Source organism: Anas platyrhynchos, chromosome 31 (genome assembly GCF_047663525.1).
Source record: "Anas platyrhynchos isolate ZD024472 breed Pekin duck chromosome 31, IASCAAS_PekinDuck_T2T, whole genome shotgun sequence".
Taxonomy (NCBI): domain Eukaryota; kingdom Metazoa; phylum Chordata; class Aves; order Anseriformes; family Anatidae; genus Anas; species Anas platyrhynchos.
The window spans coordinates 2,367,949-2,388,555 of NC_092617.1; the positions used below are offsets into that span (position 1 = coordinate 2,367,949).

The following is a 20,607-nucleotide window of genomic DNA, read 5'->3' on the forward strand; positions in this document are numbered from 1 at the left end:
TGCTTGCCTCTATTCCTTTAAGAAATTGTAAACTTTAATTGCAATCCTATTTGGGACTCATTTATTGCAAGTATAAGATGTCTCCTCATAAGCAATGGCCAAGGGGACTGTGGGTAGTGGTGCTGAAACCCGGGAAAACTCCTGGATTCGGGTGAACGGCGGCCGGAGTGGCAGGACCAGCCCAGCAGGGAGGACGCTCCCAGACCAACAAGGAAGATGGAAGCCCTTGTGAAGGTCGTATCAAAATTATGGAAGCTATGGGGTGGCTCAGCTGAGGAAGCCAGGGGTGCCAGTGGGGAACCATAGCCTGAGGAAATCTGGGAGAGACCACCGCCATGTGCGCCCCAATACGGCGCTGAACTAGAAGACGAAGAGTCGGGCGAAGTAGCCTCCGGAGGGAACGGGGATGAAGTGCTAGGTTTTACTAACATGTGAAAATGGGAGAAAGAGAACGGCTGTGGGGGCGACTGGGGAGGAGGTAGAAGCAGGAGAGAGGGGCAGAGAGCCAATCAGAACGTCCATCCGAAAATACGCTCTTGTGGGGCAAACACCTCACCGAGAAGGCGTCGGGGCGAGCCATGATGGAGAGAGCGGCCCCCCCACAGGGGTGGTGGGCAGGGCCGGAACTCAATGGGAGGGTACTGGGACTCGGAGGTGACCAGTCAGTTGAGCTCCGACTCCGGATCAGATACAGATTCAAATTCAGAGGAGGAAATGGGGACAGATAGCAAAAATATCCCCATCCGAAATAAAGCTGCACCGCGAGGGGGAGAAATTCCTCTCACAGATTGGAGGAAAATTAAGATTGCGTGTGCCGTCTGGGCTCTATCGGCCACGCTAGCGTTCCCGGTCTGGGTGACAGATAGGGGGCAGAGGGTTCACTCACCAATAAACCCTAAGGATGTCCAAGCGATTGTTAAAGCCATTGCGGATAAAGGGCTTCATTCTGCAATGGTCTCCACCCTCATAGATGGTGTTTTCAGGGGAGACGACATGCTCCCGTTTGATATTAAACAAACTTGTCGACTGATCTTTGACAGGGGTGGGGATGATCTTTTTTAAACAAGAATGGGAGGACAACTGTACGAGACAACTGGCCCAAGTAAATGGGGTGGATCACCCACTATATGGCTCTAGCCTGCAGTGGCTAATGGGTAAGGACCCAACAATGATCACCCCCCAGGCGCAAGCCCAGGGCCTGTGGGCCTATGAAGTTATGGCAACTACTCGTGCGGCCAGAGAAGCTCCAAACAGCTGACGCCCCAACTTCCAGTGGAAAATGCTGCCTCAAGGAATGATCAATTTGCCTACTATCTGCCAGGTCACAGTGGATCAGGCGCTGGCCCCAATTCGGCGCAGTGACCCGACTGTGACTCAGAATAAAACTAATGAAAACTGAGTTTCTGTTCACAGGAACGGATCATCGGACACCCCCGTAATCTGTATACCCCGGTGACAAGAGAAGACAGTAAGTCAGCAAGCATTCTGTCTAAGCCTGAGAGTTCCACACTGGTAGAATCCAGACAACAGTGAAGCAGCCTCCGTGGGTGGGGGGCTGCGATGCCTTTGTGTGATCTTATCTTTGGACCTTGTATACTAAATAAGCTTGTGTTGTTTGTTAAAAGTTGGTTAGAGAAAGTTAACATTATGTTGGTAGAACACCAACAACTACTTGAAGAGTGTATTTACTCAGAGTTACCAGTTACCTCCTAGTTTTCTCCTGGTTATTGTGCCTTATGTTTTTTATTTCAGTTATGATGTCTACATCTTAAGATTGTTATCAGAATTGTTTTTTAGATTGTTATATTTCAGCTAATTTGGTTGTGCATAGGGAGGGGGGAAATGTGGGTAGTTAGGGTCTGGCGGCCAGAAGATGTCGCGCTGTACGGAAAGGTGGAGTCCCTCCCTTGATGGACAGTAGCGTGTGGTCTGTGATGTAAGCAAGTGGAAGTGACTCTATGGGCCTCGGGTATATAAGCCCATGTGACTCGACAATAAACGCCATTTGCCATCCACCACATTGGTGTCTGTGAGCCGATGGACCGAGCGGCCTGGGGTTGGTCGCTGTGCCGTTCCTGAACCAGGTCGCCACTGCCCCCTGAAGGAAACACTTGGCCACGTGAGCACACTGCTGGTTCATACTCGGCCGACTATCTATACTATCCCCAGCTCCCTTATCCCCAGGCAGCTGTCCAGCTTCTCTTCTCCCTGCATGAGTGGGATTGTTGTTCCCCAAGTGCAGGACCCAGCGCATAGCCTTGTTGAACTTCATAGAGTTGGCCTCAGCCCATGGGTTCAGCCTATCCTGATCCCTCTGCAGAGCCTTCCTACCCTTGAGTAGATCAAGTCTCACTCCTAACTTGGTCTTGTCTACAAACTCACTAAGGGTGCACTCGATCCCCTCATCCAGATCATCACTGCAGATATTGAAGAGAACTGGAGCCAGTACTGAGCCCTGGGAGACACCACTAGTGAGTGGCCTCCAGCTGCATTTAGCTCCATTCACCACAACTCTTTGGACGCGGCCATTCAGGCATTTTTTAACCCAATGAAGCGTGCATCCATCCCAGCCTTGTGCAGTTGGTTTCTGCCAAGGAGAATGCTGTGGGAAATGGCTTCAGAAACCTTATTGAAGTCTAGGTAGACCACATCCACAGCCATTCCGTCATCCAGTGAGCAAATCACCTTCTCATAGATTGAGATCTGATTTGTCAAGCAGGTCCTGCTTTGGTAAACTCATGCTGACTTGGTCTCATCACCTTGTTGTCCTGTTGTGTGATGGTACTCAAGACAATCTGCTCCATGAGCTTCCCCGGCTCAGAGGTCAGACAGACAGGCCTGTAGTTCCCCAGATCATCACAATCAGGGTGAGCCGTCTGACTGCAGACATTAAGAGCTGACAGAATGGAGCATCTGTCCAGGGGAACCTTGAGAAACTACAGGATTTTCCCTATACAAATGTCTTGACATTTACAAGAAGAACCCAGTCCTGCACTAGAAGAAGAGGAACCCCACACATCAGGGCAGACTGGGACCCTGCAGAGTGAGCAGTGCCTAGGAGGAAGAGTGCCTGGGCACCACGAGGGATTCCATTTGAACAGTGTTGCTTGCTCACCAGGAAGCAGGCCAGCTTCTTACAGAGCTGCCTTACGACATGCTTCTTAAGCATCCATGATGTGTTCAGAGGATGTATTCTTAATAATATGCAAATATTTTGATTCATATTATACCATATCATTTTTATCGTTACTAGTGTTATCATAACATTGTCATTAATAATAATCCTAACAGAAAAAAAAAAGGGTATTTGGGAAAACGATACAACATTTTTAAAATTATTTTTCTCTGTTAATGTTTTAACAATGTTTTATTTTGTTTTTAATACTCTAGTTGTCAGAATTCTGAATGTTACATCTTGTGGTAGTTTTTACTCTATCATCTAATGTACATACAGAACCAGAATTCCTTGGTAGTTAAAGACAATAAAGATGTCAGCGGAAATTCATTGGTCTCAGTTTCCTCCTCTTCCCATCCCCTCTGGAGCTACGGGAGCAGTCCCAGCATCCAGGAGGGGCTCAGGGCCAAGAGCCCAGCTGCCACGGGTAGGAGCAGTCAATTTGGATTAGACCGTGTGGATCTAGGTGACAGTCCTCTCGTCTCTATAGTAAGGCCAGCACAAAGCCTTTTCCACGTGCCTCCCTCACTTGGCCGTGGTCTCCCTGTCTGTCAGCACTGTCCTGTTTGCATACCTGAAGCCCTCCTCCATTTCCTCCACATCCTTGGACATGGTGGTGTCATTTCTGTACTCGGTGATGCCTCCAGCAGTGAACCCCCTCATCTACAGCTTGAGGAACCAGGACCTGAAAGCCACACTGAAGAAACTGATTCTAGTGGTAATACTTATATAGCAATAAATTGGCTATCTCGCTTTTCTAGATTTACTCAAGTTAATCTCAGGCAATTTGTGATGATTAGGTATAGCATTCTTTAAAATTTAATAAATAAAATGTTTAATAAAATTTAATAAATAAAATGTTTCCAGTTAGATGTTAGATGTTTGCTTTCATTCCTCTTTTCCAGATGACCACTCCTCTGTGTGATCCAGAGGCTTTCTTTGAATGTGTTTATTCCTAAATGACGCCTGGTCTCTGTTTTGGCATCTTGTTAGTAAAAGGAACTTGCACAGTGCTCAGGGCTCTCCTTCCCAAACTGGAATGCAGAAGACACTCAGGGAATATCAGGCTCAAGGTCTTAGTGTTGTACTGGGGTTCCACCTGGACAGAGGGGCATGGGGGCACAGAGTCCTGGGTGAGGGTGTCAGGGCTTCACTGAGTCACCACTGGTGGATGCCCAGTGCCCCTGGACACCCTGACCACTCAAGAAGCAGCTTCCTGGGTTTGAATCGTGACAGGAGTGGTGGCATCAAGGAGGTATAGGGAGCCACTAAGTCCTTTGCTGGTCTGGGCAGAGCAGGAAGGGGGCCCAGGGCATTCGTCCCCTCCCCACAGCCTGCCAGGACTTGCAAGGTGCTCATGGAGCATCCAGGGCCAGGATCTGCGCCATGGTGAACAGGGAGAGGGCAAAGCCTCTCTGAAAAAGAGGCTGAAACTGAAAAATGTCCCTCCTCTGTCCTGTGGTGTGACAGCGCCACTGTGGAACAGGTTACCTTTATTTGACAGAGTTGTTGTGTAATTTGCTTTGATGGTGGCACAAAAAGAGCGTTCCTTCACCAGTGATGTAATACTTCTTCATGTTAGGACACAACTCAATGTCCTTCACTCTTCTTTTTCTCATGGATGAACTGGATTAGGTCTCCTTGATTATTCTGAGGCCCAATGTAATGCTTTTGCATTCTGCTACTTGCACTGGGTTCAGCAATAAAAGGTGGAAACGGGAAGAAGAGGGGAGGGGTGCGTTCTCATTGGGAAAACGTCGGTCCTCCTCCTGAACACTGGCTATGTGCGTTGAGGCCCTGCTTTAAGGACGTGGTCAAGCATTGCACATTTGTGGGAAGTGGAGAGTAATTTCTTTCCTCTGCACTTCCACATAGACTTTATTTGTCTTGTTTGTTTGTTTTCCTTTTTTTTCCCTTTCCCCCTCCCTTTTTCCCTTTCCCTTTTTTTCCCTTTAGTTAAATAGTTTAGTTCATAATAATCTTTCTTTAATAATAATAATAATTATTATTATTTCCCTTTAATTAAATTATCCATAACTCAACCCGTAAGTTGTTCTTTACTTTACTTCTTCCCCTCCTCATCTAAGAAGGGGGAGTGAGAGAGCGGTTGTGGTGTTTAGCTGCCTAGAACTGAAAAGCACCGCACTACTCCAGCACAATATGAGTGACCTTCCTTTACTCTGCGCATTGACCTCACAGGTCATTTTGAATTTTTCACTTTCAAAACCTTAGTTGGATGAGGACCATTTCCAAAGTGGGGCAAGCTGATGGGTTCTGGCTCAGCCATTTGAATTATGCTGTACTTGAGTTTATCAGCCTGAGTTAACTAAAGATGACCCAGGAAGGTAATGGATGTTCACGTGTCTAGTAGGAATAAGGGAGAGTATCTCAGGTTTCCAAGGGCCATTTCAAATCTAGGTCAGTCCTAGCAACTCACTGAAGAAGAGGTTTGTCTTTGAAGAGGTTTCCTGTGTTGCACCGGGTTGCAGTTGCAGGGACAAAGACCACTGCTGGCAGTGGAGGTGCCCTGGGAACTCCACCTGGCTCCACCTGATTTTCCCAAAGGGCTCCGGCCTCCTGCAGGTCTTTTCTGACACCTGCCAGTGCAGGGAAGTGCCTCAAACACAACGGGGTCACTGGAGGTTTTCCCTGGTTATGCTCATGGTCAGACAGCAACGCTCAGCCTGAACACCCAGTTATTTCTTTAGTACTTGAATGATAAAGCGACTACTCATCAGCTCAGATGATTCAATCCCTTCTGTAAAACGTCTCACATGAAGTGTAATTTCTTTCATGAAGAAATGCTAATTTCCATGGTCTATATTAATGGCAGGAGAAGAAATAGTGATGTTCACCTGTACTTGCATTCTCATCTCTTTGTCTATCCTGGTGTGCTCCCTCGTCTTCCAGGCACAAAACCCATCTTGATTACACAGAACATGCTGAATGACCCCTTTCCACCTGCCTGTCTGGACCTGGACTTCCCATTTTTCTCCTCGTTTTCCCTCCCCTTACTCTTTGACCATTCAGACCGCTCTCAGTGGCCCAGTTGCTGCTTTAAGTTTCAGTGAGTTCAAGCTCGCCTATCTCTCCGCAGTCTTTTAATGGTTTCCTTAGTAAGACCCTCATCATTTATCATTGAATTAGTATGATATGGATTAATATTAACACAATTATTTAAAGTTTCCTATTAATCACTGTAAAATACATCATGTACAGTCATCCTTTTGGGAAGGTAAACATCACTGGAGGCAACAAAATAAGGAACTTGAACGTTGTTGGGTTTTTGTTGTTGTTGTTGTTGTTGTTTTTGTTTGTTTGTTTTTTGAAAATTGCAGCATGATTTCCTGTTGTTTGTTTTGAAATAGGAAAACCCCTGTTCTTCCCACCTAAGCAGGGCTTCAAAGGAGAAACCCTAGACCAATACCTATATGAGAATGATGTTCTAAACTGAATCACAACAAAATCCAGACTTTAAAATGAAGAAAGATTTTTATTAGATGCTCTTTGAAATCTTCCCCCTTAACTAGAACATGAAAGCTCTACAATTAGCTGAACAAGTCTTGAAGACTTGAAGAAAATGGTGGGAGAGATATGGCTGCTTAGGAGTTTCTGTGTTTTAATGAGTTCCATGGAGTATTTTGGCGCTGAGTCAATGAAACTTGGGTACTGAGCGGAGAATGATGCAACTGTGTGAAAAAGCAAATGCAAAAGGAAAAGCTGAAGTGACTTGGAGTCTTAATGGGCCCCACTGAGGGCTGTTACTAACAAAGCTTCCCCAGGGACATGTTAGGACAGATAATTGGAGGCCATAATTACAGACAGGCAAAGCACTGTGCTGAGAAAAGGCTTGCTTGGTTTTGGTAATGCAGAAGGGCCAAGGCCTGACCCCAGCCACTGTGAGGAGAGATCTTGCATCCCCCTGTCTGGCTCAGGACTTTTCTTGGGGGTCTGAGGAATGCGATGGGCAGTGTGATGCCATGAGAAGAACACTGGTATGACACCACCCTGCCTCTGCACAAGGTTGCAAGGAAGCAAAGAGGCTGCACTGCAATGACTATATGTCATCTTCTCATAAGCTCTAGCCAAAGTGACAGGGCTGTTGGGGCCTTCCATTCTTGCCAGCACTCTGCCTTCTCCTCTGCATGATTTAAAATGCTGTCCCACACCTTTTCCTACTTCCTGGAAGTCTGCAGACACCCATCTCTGTTCACCACCCTGCTCTCATCCCAGCATTTCCATCATTTTACCAACGTCTCATCAACCCTCACCAGCTGTTCCTTGAAAAACGAAGCTAGGGTCTGATCATAGATACTCAGCAGCATCTTCCAAGCCAGGGCCTTGCTGCTGGCCTTGCAGCTTCTTGTGGAGACACAGCCAAGCCTTGTGCCTGCTGCTGCCCACTCATGGACTCAAGCAGAAGGGACAGGACAACCCATGTTGGGGCCTTCTTTCTGCCTGGGTCCTCCGGGCTCTGGAGGCAGAGGAGATCCCCCAGTCAGCATGCCAAGCAGGTGCCTTCTGCTGGCCTAGCAGGGCCACTGCCAGATGTCAGCCCAAAAGTCCAGATCCCAGGTCTATGTCAAGACACAGAACTGTCACCTGACACCTCCAGACAGAAGTGACCTCCCAGTCCCTTTGCATGACACGTTCCTGCTGCTGCCCTATCAAGTGCAGAGACAGAAGTGACCTCACAGTCCCTGCCACAGTCACATTGCTCCTGCTGGGGCAGAAGATCCTGAGGCAGAGCTGAGCTCTTCAGAGCATTCCCATCCATCTCCTCTTTGTGGCCCACAGGCTGATCAGATCCATGGCCCCTCACATTCAGTTTTGTATGCCATTTGACTGCAGAGCAACCTCATCGCTCCTACCCTGCGTCATGGGCCAAGCACCTTAAGTGCTTAAGATGAGGGTTAGGAAAAGGGTTGGATGTGAAGAAGTGAATGCAAATGAATCAGAGCTTTTTTTTTTAGGCATCCATGTATGAGGTTAGGGACTAGGGCTCAGCTTTCTGTGATAGAGATTGATCAAATGCGTAGTGGAAGGGTTTGGTGTTTGGCTTGTGGTGTCAGGTCTGTGGTTAGGGTATGTGCAAGTTCTTTGGTTTTGTTTAGTTCTGCAAGAAGTCTAGGGCTAAATAGAGCATGTTAATGGTAGTGTTAAGGGCAGGGATCAGGGTGAGCAAGAGAGTAAGGGTGATGTAATGACGCTATGGACTAGTTTTGGCTTCAAGGGATCTTGTGGTCAAACATTAGAGCAGTGGATTCCTATCAGTGTGTGGAATAGCTTTGATGTTTATGGATTAATTTTACAGGTTAAAATAGGGCAAGGGTCTCACATGACTGCTTTAAATCAGCTTTATGGTGGGATTAACATTACCTGAACATTCTTACCTCTGCAAAATCATCACCTTCTGCTGTCCACGCTCCTTTGCCCTCCCTCAAATCTCACATTTCTCCTGTCCAGGCTTCTCCTGACTTCCCCATATCAGTCATCTTCTTAGGGGAAGTTTAGAGAACCAGCATGGAGAAGGAGAGAAATGACTGTAAGAGCACCGTGCACAATGTGCCCAGCAGTTCCGCAACAGCACAGAAGCAGGCCTGAAGGATGAGTTTAGGCAAAAGCTGATACCTCTGACATGACAACACCTATTCAAGACCTCTTCCTCTATGCGGCCTACCAGGTACTTAGAAAGAGGGGATCTCACAAACTGTGTGCAGAGCAGGTGCATCTGCTGTCCTGTCATGGAGACCAGCAGATGTGAGCCTAAAGGCACAGACCCCAGCCAGAAGTCAAGGGTTGAGCTGTCGGCTACTTCAGAAAGAAGTCAACTCCCAGCCACTTAAAAGCCATTAGCTTCCGACTGGGCTTACAGCTTTTGAAGCATCTCTGCCATCATAATACCAGACCTACAAAAAAAAACCCTTTTTGGTCTAGGACCTGCCCAGCTAGAAGTGATCTGTTTTTTGTCCTTCAAGCCTGCTGGGCTCCCAGCCTCTCTGACACACAGGAGCCAGTTCCGTGCCAGTCCTCTGAGGTGCTAGGGCAGGAGGGACCTTGCAGGCAATATTCCAGCCCTGTGCCTGTTGGCAGTCTCTCAGCTCCCTGTGCACACTGAAGATCATGTTTGTATCCAGAAGCCATGATCCTGAAGCTGGCCTAGCAGACATTCAGGGGAAGCACCCTCCCAGCCCCAACTCTAGCCCCAGCCCCAGCCCCAGCTGGCGGTGTTGCTCTGCAGAGCGAGGGGGCTGTGGTGCCCGGGGCAAGGAGGCACTCTGCAGTGCCGTGCTGGGCAGGCCTAGATCCACAAGGTCTAATCCAAATACACTGCTCCTAACCGTGGCAGCTGGGCTCTTGGTCCTGAGCCCCTCCTAGATGTTGGGGCTGCTCCCGCAGCTCGACAGTAGATGGGAAGAGAAGGAAACTGAGACCAATGAATTTCTACTGAGTTCTTTATTTTTTTTATCTATCAAGGAAGCCCGGTTCTGTATGTACAATACATGATGTGGTTAAACCTTACTAAAGGTGTAACATTCAGAATGGTAAGAATGAGATTATTAAAAACAAAATGAAATATTGTTAAAATACTAACAGAGAAAAATAATTTAAAAAATGTTGTGTCATTTTCCCAAATACCCTTTAATTTCTCTTGGGATTCTTATTAATGACAATGTTATGATAATAGTAACGATAAAAATTATATGTTATAATGTGAATCAAAATATTTGCATATTATTAAGAATACATCTTCTGAACACATCATGGATGCTTAAGAAGAATGTATGGAAACAGTTTCCTCACTGCATTCTTGAGCTCCTGGTTCCTCATGCTGTAGATGAGGGGGTTCAGAGCTGGAGGCACCACTGAGTACAGAAGTGCAAAGACCAGGTCCAGGGATGGAGAGGAAATGGAGGGAGGCTTCAGGTAGGCAAATATGGCAGTACTGACAAACAGGGAGACCACGGCAAGGTGAGGGAGGCACGTGGAAAAGGCTTTGTGCCGGCCCTGACAAGAGGGCATCCTCAGCACTGCCCTGAAGATCTCCACATAGGACAACACAATGAAAACAAAACAACCAAAGCATAAAGAAACACTAAACACAAGTGCCCCAACTTCCCTGAGGTAGGCATCTGAGCAGGAGAGCTTGAGGATGTGGGGGATTTCACAGAAGAACTGGTCCACAGCATTGCCTCGGCAGAAGGGCAGGGAAACTGTAGTGGCCGTGTGCAGGACAGCGTTGAGGAAGCCACTGCCCCAGGCAGCTGCTGCCATCTGGACACAAGCTCTGCTGCCCAGGAGGCTCCCGTAGTGCAGGGGCTTGCAGATGGCAACGTAGCGGTCGTAGGCCATGACGGTGAGGAGATAATACTCTGAGCCAAACAAGAAGAACAAAAAGAAGACTTGAGCAATACACCCTTGATAGGAGATGGCCCTGGTGTCCCAGAGGGCATTGGCCATGGCTTTGGGCAGAGTGGTGGAGATGCAGCCCACGTCGAGGAGGGCGAGGTTGAGGAGGAAGAAGTACATGGGGGTGTGGAGGCGGTGGTGGCAGGCTATGGCACTGAGGATGAGGCTGTTGCCCAGGAGGGCAGCCAGGTAGATGCCCAGGAAGAGCGCGAAGTGCAGGAGCTGCAGCTCGCGTGTGTCTGCGAATGCCAGGAGCAGGAACTCACTCACAGAGCTGCTGTTGGGCATTTTCTGACATTGAACACAGTTTTCTGTTAAAGAGGAAAATGCAGAAAAATTTTAAAACACATTTCTCTGAGGAAAACCTATTGTGTGTCATAGAGCACCCCCAGAGTCTCTCTCTTTGTAGGAGAACCTTTCTGCATCTCTCTTGTTTGAGCTGTGGCTGGTGCTGGCTGAGAGGGACACTGGGAGCAGGGGCTGCTGTGGCTCCATAGGAGTCTTTCCTGCTGTGCAGCTGGAGGGAGGCAGAAACATGGAGGAAAATTACATGCCGTCCACTGGTCAGATCCATGAGATCTGCAGTGTTGTTGCAAAAAACTCATCTTAATACAGAGGCACAGCTGCAGGGATTTTGTTTCCTTTGTTTTGCTCCTATTATCCCAGTAACACTTAGGAGAGGTATTGGATGGTTGAGCTCCCTGGCATTTCCTGTGCACTCCCAGGGAAACCCTGTGGGTGCCAGGAGTCAAAGGGGCTGTCCCTTGGTGAAGACTGAGCAGAGCATCTGTGTCGATCAGACCAGTTCTCAGCAGTCAATTGTCACCCTTCTCAGCTGTAGGACAATCGCTCTCAGGTGTTTCCCTGAGAAAAAATGTAGATGGCTGCTAATTGAGGAGGGCCAAATCAAGCCAGATGTGGTTTGAGAGCTTCTCCTCATCTGGGCTCTTCCTGTGGTGCTGGCCATGCCTACCCCACAGCCCATGGGCTGCAGGGGGAGAAGAGGCCAGGGAGGGGCTGCTCCATGAGAAGGCGTCTGCACTGCAGGGCATGGCCACAAGGTGCCCGAATCCCCCCTGCCACGGCGTTTCTGCCAACAGCTCCTTCTGGCCAGCTGCCCCTCTCTCTGCTGCCTGCAGCTGTCCCTGCCGGGAGCTGCTGCGCTGCGCCCACCTCTTCTTTCCCCATGCCCGTGCTCACAGACCCCATCCCATGCGGCTGTGCTCAGCGTTGCCCTGCAGCACCCTGCCACCAACAGGGCCCTGCCAAGGGGCACCTCCATGGCTGCAGGAGCTATGGGGCAGCTGACAGAGAGCCCGGCATGGCCAGCCAGGGCAGGGTGTTCTGGGCTGACCGGGGGCACCTGCCTTAGGGCACTCCAAAGGGCTTCTGCCAGACTTCCTCACCTCGCAGGGCAACCCAGCAGGACTCTCAAAGCCTACTGCATTGCCCACTGCCCTCCCAGAAACAAGACCCAGCAGGAGACCCTTCCAGGAGCTGCAGCTGCATGGCCCTGCAGACAGGCACTTATCTTGTCAAGGGCTTTGCAGGTTTCTCCTGCAGGCAGCTCTCAGCATCCTCCCACTGCCAAGTGCCTCCAAGCCCTCTCTCCTTCTCTCCTCTCCCCGTGCCAGCTGCAGGCAGTGCCCCCAGCCCTGCTGCATTGTGCAGAGGAGCTGCTCCTGGGCACAGCTGTCTCTCTGCACCAGGGCCCTCTTTCCACAAACTCTCTCTGTCCCATGAGCCTGGCCCAGCTCAGCAGCACAGCACCAGCCAAAGGCACTGCAATCACCCCTCTGGGGGCTTGGCTGATAAGCCCACAAACCTCAGGCACTCAGAGACAATTGAAGGCATCTCTCCAGAAATGCAAGTCAGAGGCAAGTTTCCTGCAGTGTCCCCCTGAGGGCCAGCACTGACACAGCCTCCCTTGGAGCTCGTTAGAGCAGAAGCCTGGAGGCAACGAGGACAAGGAGACAAAGGCAATGTGAAGGTGACACTGATGTGTAGGAAAAGTGGATGTGTGTCACCAAGCACAAGGGCCAGGCCTTGACCCATGTCCCCTGGAAAGGGAGATCCTTAGCTGTCACACCTTGCTCAGGGCTCTTTGTGGGGCACTAGGAGATGGGGATGTACATGGCCAAGTGCAGGAGAATGGTACGACCCCTGCCTGGTTCATGGTAGGGGATGAGGAGGCAAGAGGCCCCGGTGCTTTCACAGTCAGCTGTCTCATCATAGGCCTCAGTGGCAGAGAAAACAGCCATAGCCATAGACACAAAGACCTGGTACTGTTGGGACTTTCAGCTTTGCCACAGCCTTTCCAACATTCTTTATTAGATGTGTTGGAAAATTGGTGATGATCTAAGATTAGGTAAAGGCTGAGGTACTTAATGCCTTCTTTGCCCCTGTCTGTAGCAGGAAGACCGGTTGTTCCCCTGGATATTTCTTCCACAACATGGCCAGAGCAAAACTTTTAAGGTGCACTTTGTAGCGGTCTTTTCTTTCCTGCTCTTTCCTACGACCAAAGAAAGCTCCATCAGGGTGGAAACCACTCCTGAAGTAGGCATCCCAACCCAGTAGGCTCCTTGTGGCCTCTCAGCCAAGCAGACACAAGTCACCTCAGCAGCATCTTCCAAGCCACGGGCCTGCTGCTGGCCTTGCAGCTTCTTGGCTAGACACAGCCAAGCCTTGTGCCTGCTGCTGCCCACTCATGGACTCAAGCAGAAGGGACAGGACAACCCAAGTTGGGGCCTTCTTTCTGCCTGGGTCCTCCTGGCTCTGGAGGCAGAGGGGATCCCCCAGTCAGCATGCCAAGCAGGTGCCTTCTGCTGGCCTAGCAGGGCCACTGCCAGATGTCAGCCCAAAAGTGCAGATCCCAGGTCTATGTCAAGGGTGACCTGCCACCTCCAGACACAAGTGACCTCCCAGTCCCTTTCTGTGACACGTTCCTGCTGCTGCTCTATCAACGTCTCTCCTGGCCAGGCTTCTCCTGACTTCCCCATATCAGTCATCTTCTTAGGGGCAGCTTTCTGATGGCTTTTATGAACTCAGTGTATCCGTCTCGCCTCTGTTGGCTACTCTTTTCCTGAGAAAGAAACAGCTCTGAAGCCCGCATGGAGAAGGATACATAGGTCTGTAGGAGCACCCTGAACAATGTGCCCAGCAGCTCTGCAACACCGCAGAAGTGTGCTTCCTACCTTTAGTTTGGTTCCAGAATGGACTTATGGACACAGGGAAAGATCTTCCAAGGCCCTCGTGCAGCCTTTATGTTCCCCCAGGCATCTGGGAGGCAGTGACCCCCCTGTGTGTAGAAAACTGAAAGCAGCCCTGAAGGATGAATTAAGCAAATGCTGAAAACTCTGATATGACAACACCTGTACAAGTCCTCTCCCTCTATGGGGCCTACCAGCTACTTAGAAAGAGAGGATCTGTGTGCAGAGCAGGTGCATCAGCTGTCCTGTCTTGGAGACGAGCAGACGAGAGCCTAAAGGCATAGATCCCAGCCAGGAGTCAAGGGATGACCTGTTGGCTACTTCAGAAAGAAGTCAACTCACAGCCACTTAACAGCCATTCGCTTCTACTGGACTTAGAGCTTCCGAGGCACCACTGCCCTTGTAATACCATACCTACAAAACACCCCCTTTTTGGCCCAGGAGCTGCCCAGGTAGAAATGATCTGGTTGTGATCCTCCAAGCACATGGCACACCTGCTGGGCTCCCAGCCTCTCTGACACACAGCAACCAGTTCCGTGCCAGTCCTGGGACGTTCTAGGGCAGGAGGGACCTTGCAGACAATGCTCCAGCCCCATGCGTGTTGGTGGTCTCTCAGCTCCTTGCACACAATGAAGATCATGCTCAAGTCTAGAAGCCTGAAGCTGGCCTAGCAGACACTCAGGGGAAGCACCCTCCCAGCCCCAACCCCAGCCCTAGCTAGCAGTGCTGCTCTGCAGAGCGAGAGGGCTGTGGTGCCTGGGGCACGGGGGCACTCTGCAGGGCCGTGCTGGGCAGGCTGGGAGGCAGACCCAGCTCATGGGGTCACTGCCATTGCCCCAGGGCTGCAAGGAATCACTCCCCAGGCTCCTCTGCTGGGGCTTTTGTGTGTCCTGGGACTGCAGAGCTGTCCTCTGCCTGCTCACACCAGATTGAGCACTTGAGCTCTGGTCAGTCCACCTTGGAGGAGATCCCCCCTTAGGAGGGAAGTGCTGCAGTGGAGGCCAGCTGTGCCACTGCTATGCCCACTGCCTGTCCCTGCCTGCAGTCCCAGCACAGCCCCACAGCAGCACTGGCACCAAGTGAGAGGAGCAGCCGGGCCTGACCCCACCACAGGGCTCAGCAGGAGAGGGCAGCAGTGGCAAGAGAGCAGCTCTGCATGCCCCAAGCGCTGGTGCTCCCTGGCCGTGCTGCTGGGATGGGACTCTTTTCCTCTGCACCCCTGCACATGGGCACTGCCCCTGCAGAGACAAGCTTGGCCTCAGAGGAAGGCTTCTCTCTGTAGATGTCAGAGACTGATTTTTGAAAGTGTGATTTGTGCTGTTGGACTGTGGTTGTCAAGCATGTTGTGCTTTATCCTGGCAGACAACTCAGCACCACATAGCTCATCCTCACCCCCAAAATGCTCATGTGTTGACATAAGGATGGTTTGATAGCAAAGGAAAGGAAGAGATGTTGCTGCTGCTGCTGCTGATGATGATGATAATAATGTAGTTTAATAAATTAAGCGATGCACAGTGCAATTGCTCACCACACACTGACCGATACCCAGCCCGTCCCCAAGTAGGAATCCCCCTGAACCTGCTGCTCATTGGCCATCAGCACCTCCACAGCAGATGGGTCCTGTGAAAGAGTGGGCAAGGTAGACACAACTGGTTAAAGTCCTCCATCTCCAAGGCAGCTAAGGCAAAAGCCCACCAATACCCTTGTGGATCTTTGAAGTATCCTTTCCTTTAGTAGTCTACGTCAAGGTTGAACAGAGCCTCCATTCCAGTCCCAATGGGTTGCATTTGCCACTCTTTCCCAGTTAGACTCACTTCAGCCTCCAATACAGTTAACTCTTGAGTTTGATGTGTCAGGCCAGTGGGAACACACGCAGTAAGTAATGTGTTATACAACACATTTCTGAAAACAAGCCCAAAAGACCTGAGGTCCAAAATGTCGACCTTGTGAACAGCAACTATTAAACTGGTCTAATGCTTACAACATTTTAACTTTAGCACTCTGTGGTAAGATCTGTCCTTATCTCAACCCTTCGTGCCCCACACTCGGTGCCAAAAAGACTTCTGTGGTTTAACGCGGCAGTTAGAGTACATGGAATTATTTGAACAGGTCCAGAGGAGGGCCACAAAGGTGATCATGGGTCTGAAGCACTTCTGCTATGAAGGCATGCTGAGAGAACTGGTACTACTCATCACTGGAGTAGATTTAGATTCGATAGTCAGATGAAATTCTTGACTTGGAGGTGAGGTATTGGCACTTGTGCTGTGGGTCCAGAGATCACCCAGGGGGAGTTTGGATCAGCCCATGCCCTTGTGTTTGAAGGAACAGCTGATGAGAGTGGAGAGGACGCAGTGAAATCATGGGAACAGCAGAGTGAGAGCAAGGTGGGGAAGAGAAGTGGTTGTCTGCAGCCTTCAGGGAAGTGTGGGACAGCACAAGAAAGCATGCAGAGGAGAAGGCAGAGGGCTCTGACAAGAATGGAAGGCTGCAGCAGCACTCACGTCTTTGTCCCCTTGGCCATGGCTTAGGAGGAGACGTGTTATACCCATGGCATTAGGACCATGAATTCTCCTTTCAACCCTGTGCAAATGCTGGAAGGTGTCATACCATTGCCCTTCACATATGGTATTGTGGGCATCTCCCCCTACCCCACAAACCCCAGGAAGAGCCCTGAGTGAGACATAGGGGTGCTGGGGTTGTAGAATCTCCCCTCCCAGTGGCTGTGGTCAGGCCTTGGCCCTTCTGCTTCAATAAAATAAAGTGAGATTTTCTCAGTACACTGCCTTTGCCAATCTGAAATCATGGCCTCCAATTATCTGCCCAAACAATTCCCATGGGAGGCTTTGTGAAGAACAGAATAGAATAGGCAACAAAGTATAGAGTATTCTAATACTACGGAATAGAGTAGCTAACGGAGGTGAGACAGGTGCTCTGATATAATGACAACCATCAGAAAGCTGATCCCAGTTAGATGACTGCTATGGAGAGGTCAGGAGTAGCCTGGCCAGGAGAGATGTCAGATAGGGGTACGGGAAGAAGAAGTGAAGAGGAGCTTGGAAGCTTACTTTTGTAGAGGTAAGATGGTTCATGCAATGTTGATGCTGCTGTAAAACTGACTTCAGACATTCATGTACGGCCTGTAAACTATTTAAAAAAAAAAACAATAATCCTTAAACTTAAACATTAGTGCAACTTCCTGACAGGAATCCACTATTGTAAAACAGAACTCAAAATACCACCTGAAGAAAAACTCAGCCCATAGCCCCCTTTCCTTCCCTTTAGTCTCTTGCTCACACTAATCCCTGCCCTTAGCACTAACCTTAAAATGTCATGTTTATCCATAGTCTTTTCACAGACCAAAACAAAACCCTAAACCTTAATGCTTGCCCATACCGAAACCAGAAACCTGACACCACAAACGGAACACTAAATCTTCCAACATATACTTTGCTTAATCTCTAACCCAGAATGGTAAAATCTACTCCCTACGATACAAGAGAGAGGTGAGCTCTGCGTCAGGATCTCCTGCCCCAGCAGGAGGAATGTGACTGTGGCAGGGACTGTGAGGTCACTTCTGTCTCTGCACTTGATAGGGCAGCAGCAGGAATGTGTCACAGAAAGGGACTGGGAGGTCACTTGTGTCTGGAGGGGGCAGGTCAGCCTTGACATAGACCTGGGATTTGCACTTTTGGGCTGACGTCTGGCAGTGGCCCTGCTAGGCCAGCAGAAGACACCTGCTTGGCATGCTGACTGGGGGATCCCCTCTGCCTACACACCCAGGAGGACCCAGGCAGAAAGAAGGCCCCAACTTGGGTTGTCCTGTCCCTTCTGCTTGAGTCCATGACTGCACAGCAGCAGGCACAAGGCTTGGCTGTGTCTCCACAAGAAGCTGCAAGGCCAGCAGCAGGCCCCTGGCTTGGAAGCTGCTGCTGAGGTGACTTTTGTCTGGTTAACTGAGAGGCCGCAAGGAGCCTGCTGGGTTGGGATGCCTACTTCAGGAGTGGTTTCCACTACAAGAATGCCATACGAGCAGTTGTGCCTTATCACCAGGAACCAGGCCAGCTTCCTACAGATTTGCCTTATGAGATATTTGGGTCCATGGCTATGGCTATTGTCTCTGCCACTAAAGCTTTTGAGGAGACAGATAATCATTAAAGCACCAGATCCTAATTGGCTTCTCGTGGGCTCATCAGCAAAGCCACCAGAGTGGTGTTTATAATACCTTGGGATAGGCCTCTGGTGCTGAGCTGGGCCGGACTCCTGGGACATGAGAAAACACATTTTAAAAAGTTCCATGAAGCAGAGAGACAGCTGTTCCCAGGAGCAACTCCTCTGCACAACGCAGCAGGAAAGAGACACAGAGGCACAGACACAGAGAGAAGAAAAGGAGAGAGGGGCTGAAGGCAGTTGGCAGCGGGAGGATGCTGAGAGCTGCCTGCAGGAGAAACCTGCACAGCCCTTGACAAGGTAAGGGTCTGGCTGCAGGGCCATGCAGCTGCAGGTCCTGGAAGGGTCTCCTGCTGGGTCTTGTTTCTGGGAGGGCAGTGGGCAATGCAGTAGGCTTTGAGAATCCTGCTGGGTTGCAGTGTGAGGTGAGGAAGTCTTGCAGAAGCCCCTTGGAGTGTTATAACCTAGCTACCCTTGGTCAGATAAGACAGGGGTGGCTAGAACACTGCAGGAGTGCAGCTAGGATATTGGCACACACAAGCTTGCAGATATCCAGCTCTGTCATTGGGGCATCGTCCTGGGCTGCAGGCTGCCCTCCGGCAGGTTGCAGCTCTCTCGTGGCTTCCTTGTGTTATCCAGGTGCCCCAAGGAGAAGACACTTCCTTGCTAAGGACATGTCCGTGCTTCTGGATGGCTGTCTGTGGGCAGCTGGTTTGAGGCTTCTGCACTCCTATCTAGGAGGCAAGAGCTGAGATCCTGATCACACACCTGGAGATAAGGTGAGGATTCTGTCCATCTGCCTTTTGAGTCGGGCTTCTCTGCTCTCAGCTGTCTCCAGTTTCTTCTCATGCCCAAGCTCACTGCTGGGCAGGTCTGCTCTGCTCAGTCTTCACCAAGGGACAGCCCCTTTGCCTCCTGGCACCCACAGGGTTTCACCAGGAGCACACATATCAAGTCACAGAGTTCAACCATCCAATAATTCACCTAAGCGTTACAGGGGCAAGCAAATAACATTAAAGCAAGTAAAACACTGCAGCTCTGCTCTGCATTCAGATGAGTTGTTTGCAAGAAAATTCTGCAAACTCATTGACCTGACAAGTGGACTGAACTCGAGTTTCCCCCATGTTCCTGATTCCCTCCTGCTGCAGGTAGGACTCCTCTGCAGCCCACAGCAGCCCCTGCACCCAGTGCCACTGTCAGCCAGCACCAGCCACAACTCAAGCAGGAGAGCTGCAGAAAGGTTCTGCTGCAAAGAGAGAGGCTCTGTTTAGGGGTTCTCTAAGACTTGTAATAAGTTTTCCTCATTCAAATCAGTTCTAACTTTGTTCTACCTTTTTCTCTCCAACAGAGAATGTCAGAAAATGCCCAACATCAGCTCTGTGAGTGAGTTCCTCCTGCTGGCATTCGCAGACACGCGCAAGCTGCAGCTCCTGCACTTCGCACTCTTCCTGGGCATCTACCTGGCTGCCCTCCTGGGCAACGGCCTCATCCTCAGCGCCGTAGCCTGCCACCACCGCCTCCACACCCCCATGTACTTCTTCCTCCTCAACCTCGCCCTCCTCGACGTGGGCTGCATCTCCACCACTCTGCCCAAAGCCATGGCCAATGCCCTCTGGGACAACAGGGCCATCTCTTATCAAGGATGTGTTGTCCAAGTACTCTTTTTAGTCTTCTTCATTGGAGCGGAGTATTCCCTTCTCACTGTCATGGCCTACGACCGCTACGTTGCCATCTGCAAGCCCCTGCACTACGGGAGCCTCCTGGGCAGCAGAGCTTGTGCCCAGATGGCAGCAGCTGCCTGGGGCAGTGGCTTTCTGTACAGTGTCCTGCACACAGCCAACACATTTTCCCTGCCCCTCTGCCAAGGCAATGCTGTGGACCAGTTCTTCTGTGAGATCCCCCACATCCTCAAGCTCTCCTGCTCAGATTCAGACTACCTAAAGGAAGTTAGACTTCTGGTGGTTAGTGCATGTTTTGCATTAGTTTGTTTTGTTTTCATTGTGTTGTCCTATGTGCAGATCTTCAGGGCAGTGCTGAGGATGCCCTCTGAGCAGGGCCAGCACAAAGCCTTTTCCACGTGCCTCCCTCACCTGGCTGTGGTATCCCTCTTTGTCAGCACTGCCATACTTGCCTACCTGAAGCCCCCCTCCATCTCCTCTCCTTCCTTGGACCTGATGGTGTCATTCCTGTACTCAGTGGTACCTCCAGCAGTGAACCCGCTCATCTATAGCATGAGGAACCAGGAGCTGAAAGCAACACTGAAGAAACTGATTGTAGTGGTAATATTTACTTAGCAATAATTTGGCTATCTCACTTTTCTAGTTTACCTCCAGTTAATATCAGGCAATTTGTGGCCTCTAGGTATAGCATTTGTCGTTGTTTCAGCTCGGATAGTGTTAGTTTTCCTCCTAGTAGCTGGTAGGGTGCTATATTTTGGCTTAGGATGAGAAGAGTGCTGATGACATGCTGATGTTTTACTTGTTGCAGAGCAGTGCTTTCACCAAGCCAAGGACGTCTCAGCTTCTTGCTCTGTCCTGCCAACGGGCAGGCTGGGGGTGCAGTAAGAGCTGGGAGGGGACAGACCCAGGACAGGTGACCCAAACTAGCCAAAGGGGTATTCCATACCATCTGACGTCATGCTAAACA

The 20,607-nt window shown here is 50.1% G+C and overlaps 1 protein-coding gene across 1 annotated transcript; it reads left to right on the top strand.

The window, feature by feature from the left end:
* The first annotated feature begins 19,322 nt into the window (after positions 1-19,322).
* On the top strand, positions 19,323-20,255 carry LOC139999967 (olfactory receptor 14C36-like). The gene has a single exon (XM_072029642.1). The coding sequence runs from the start codon at positions 19,323-19,325 to the stop codon at positions 20,253-20,255; it is 933 nt and encodes a 310-aa protein (XP_071885743.1).
* Positions 20,256-20,607: the final 352 nt, after the last annotated feature.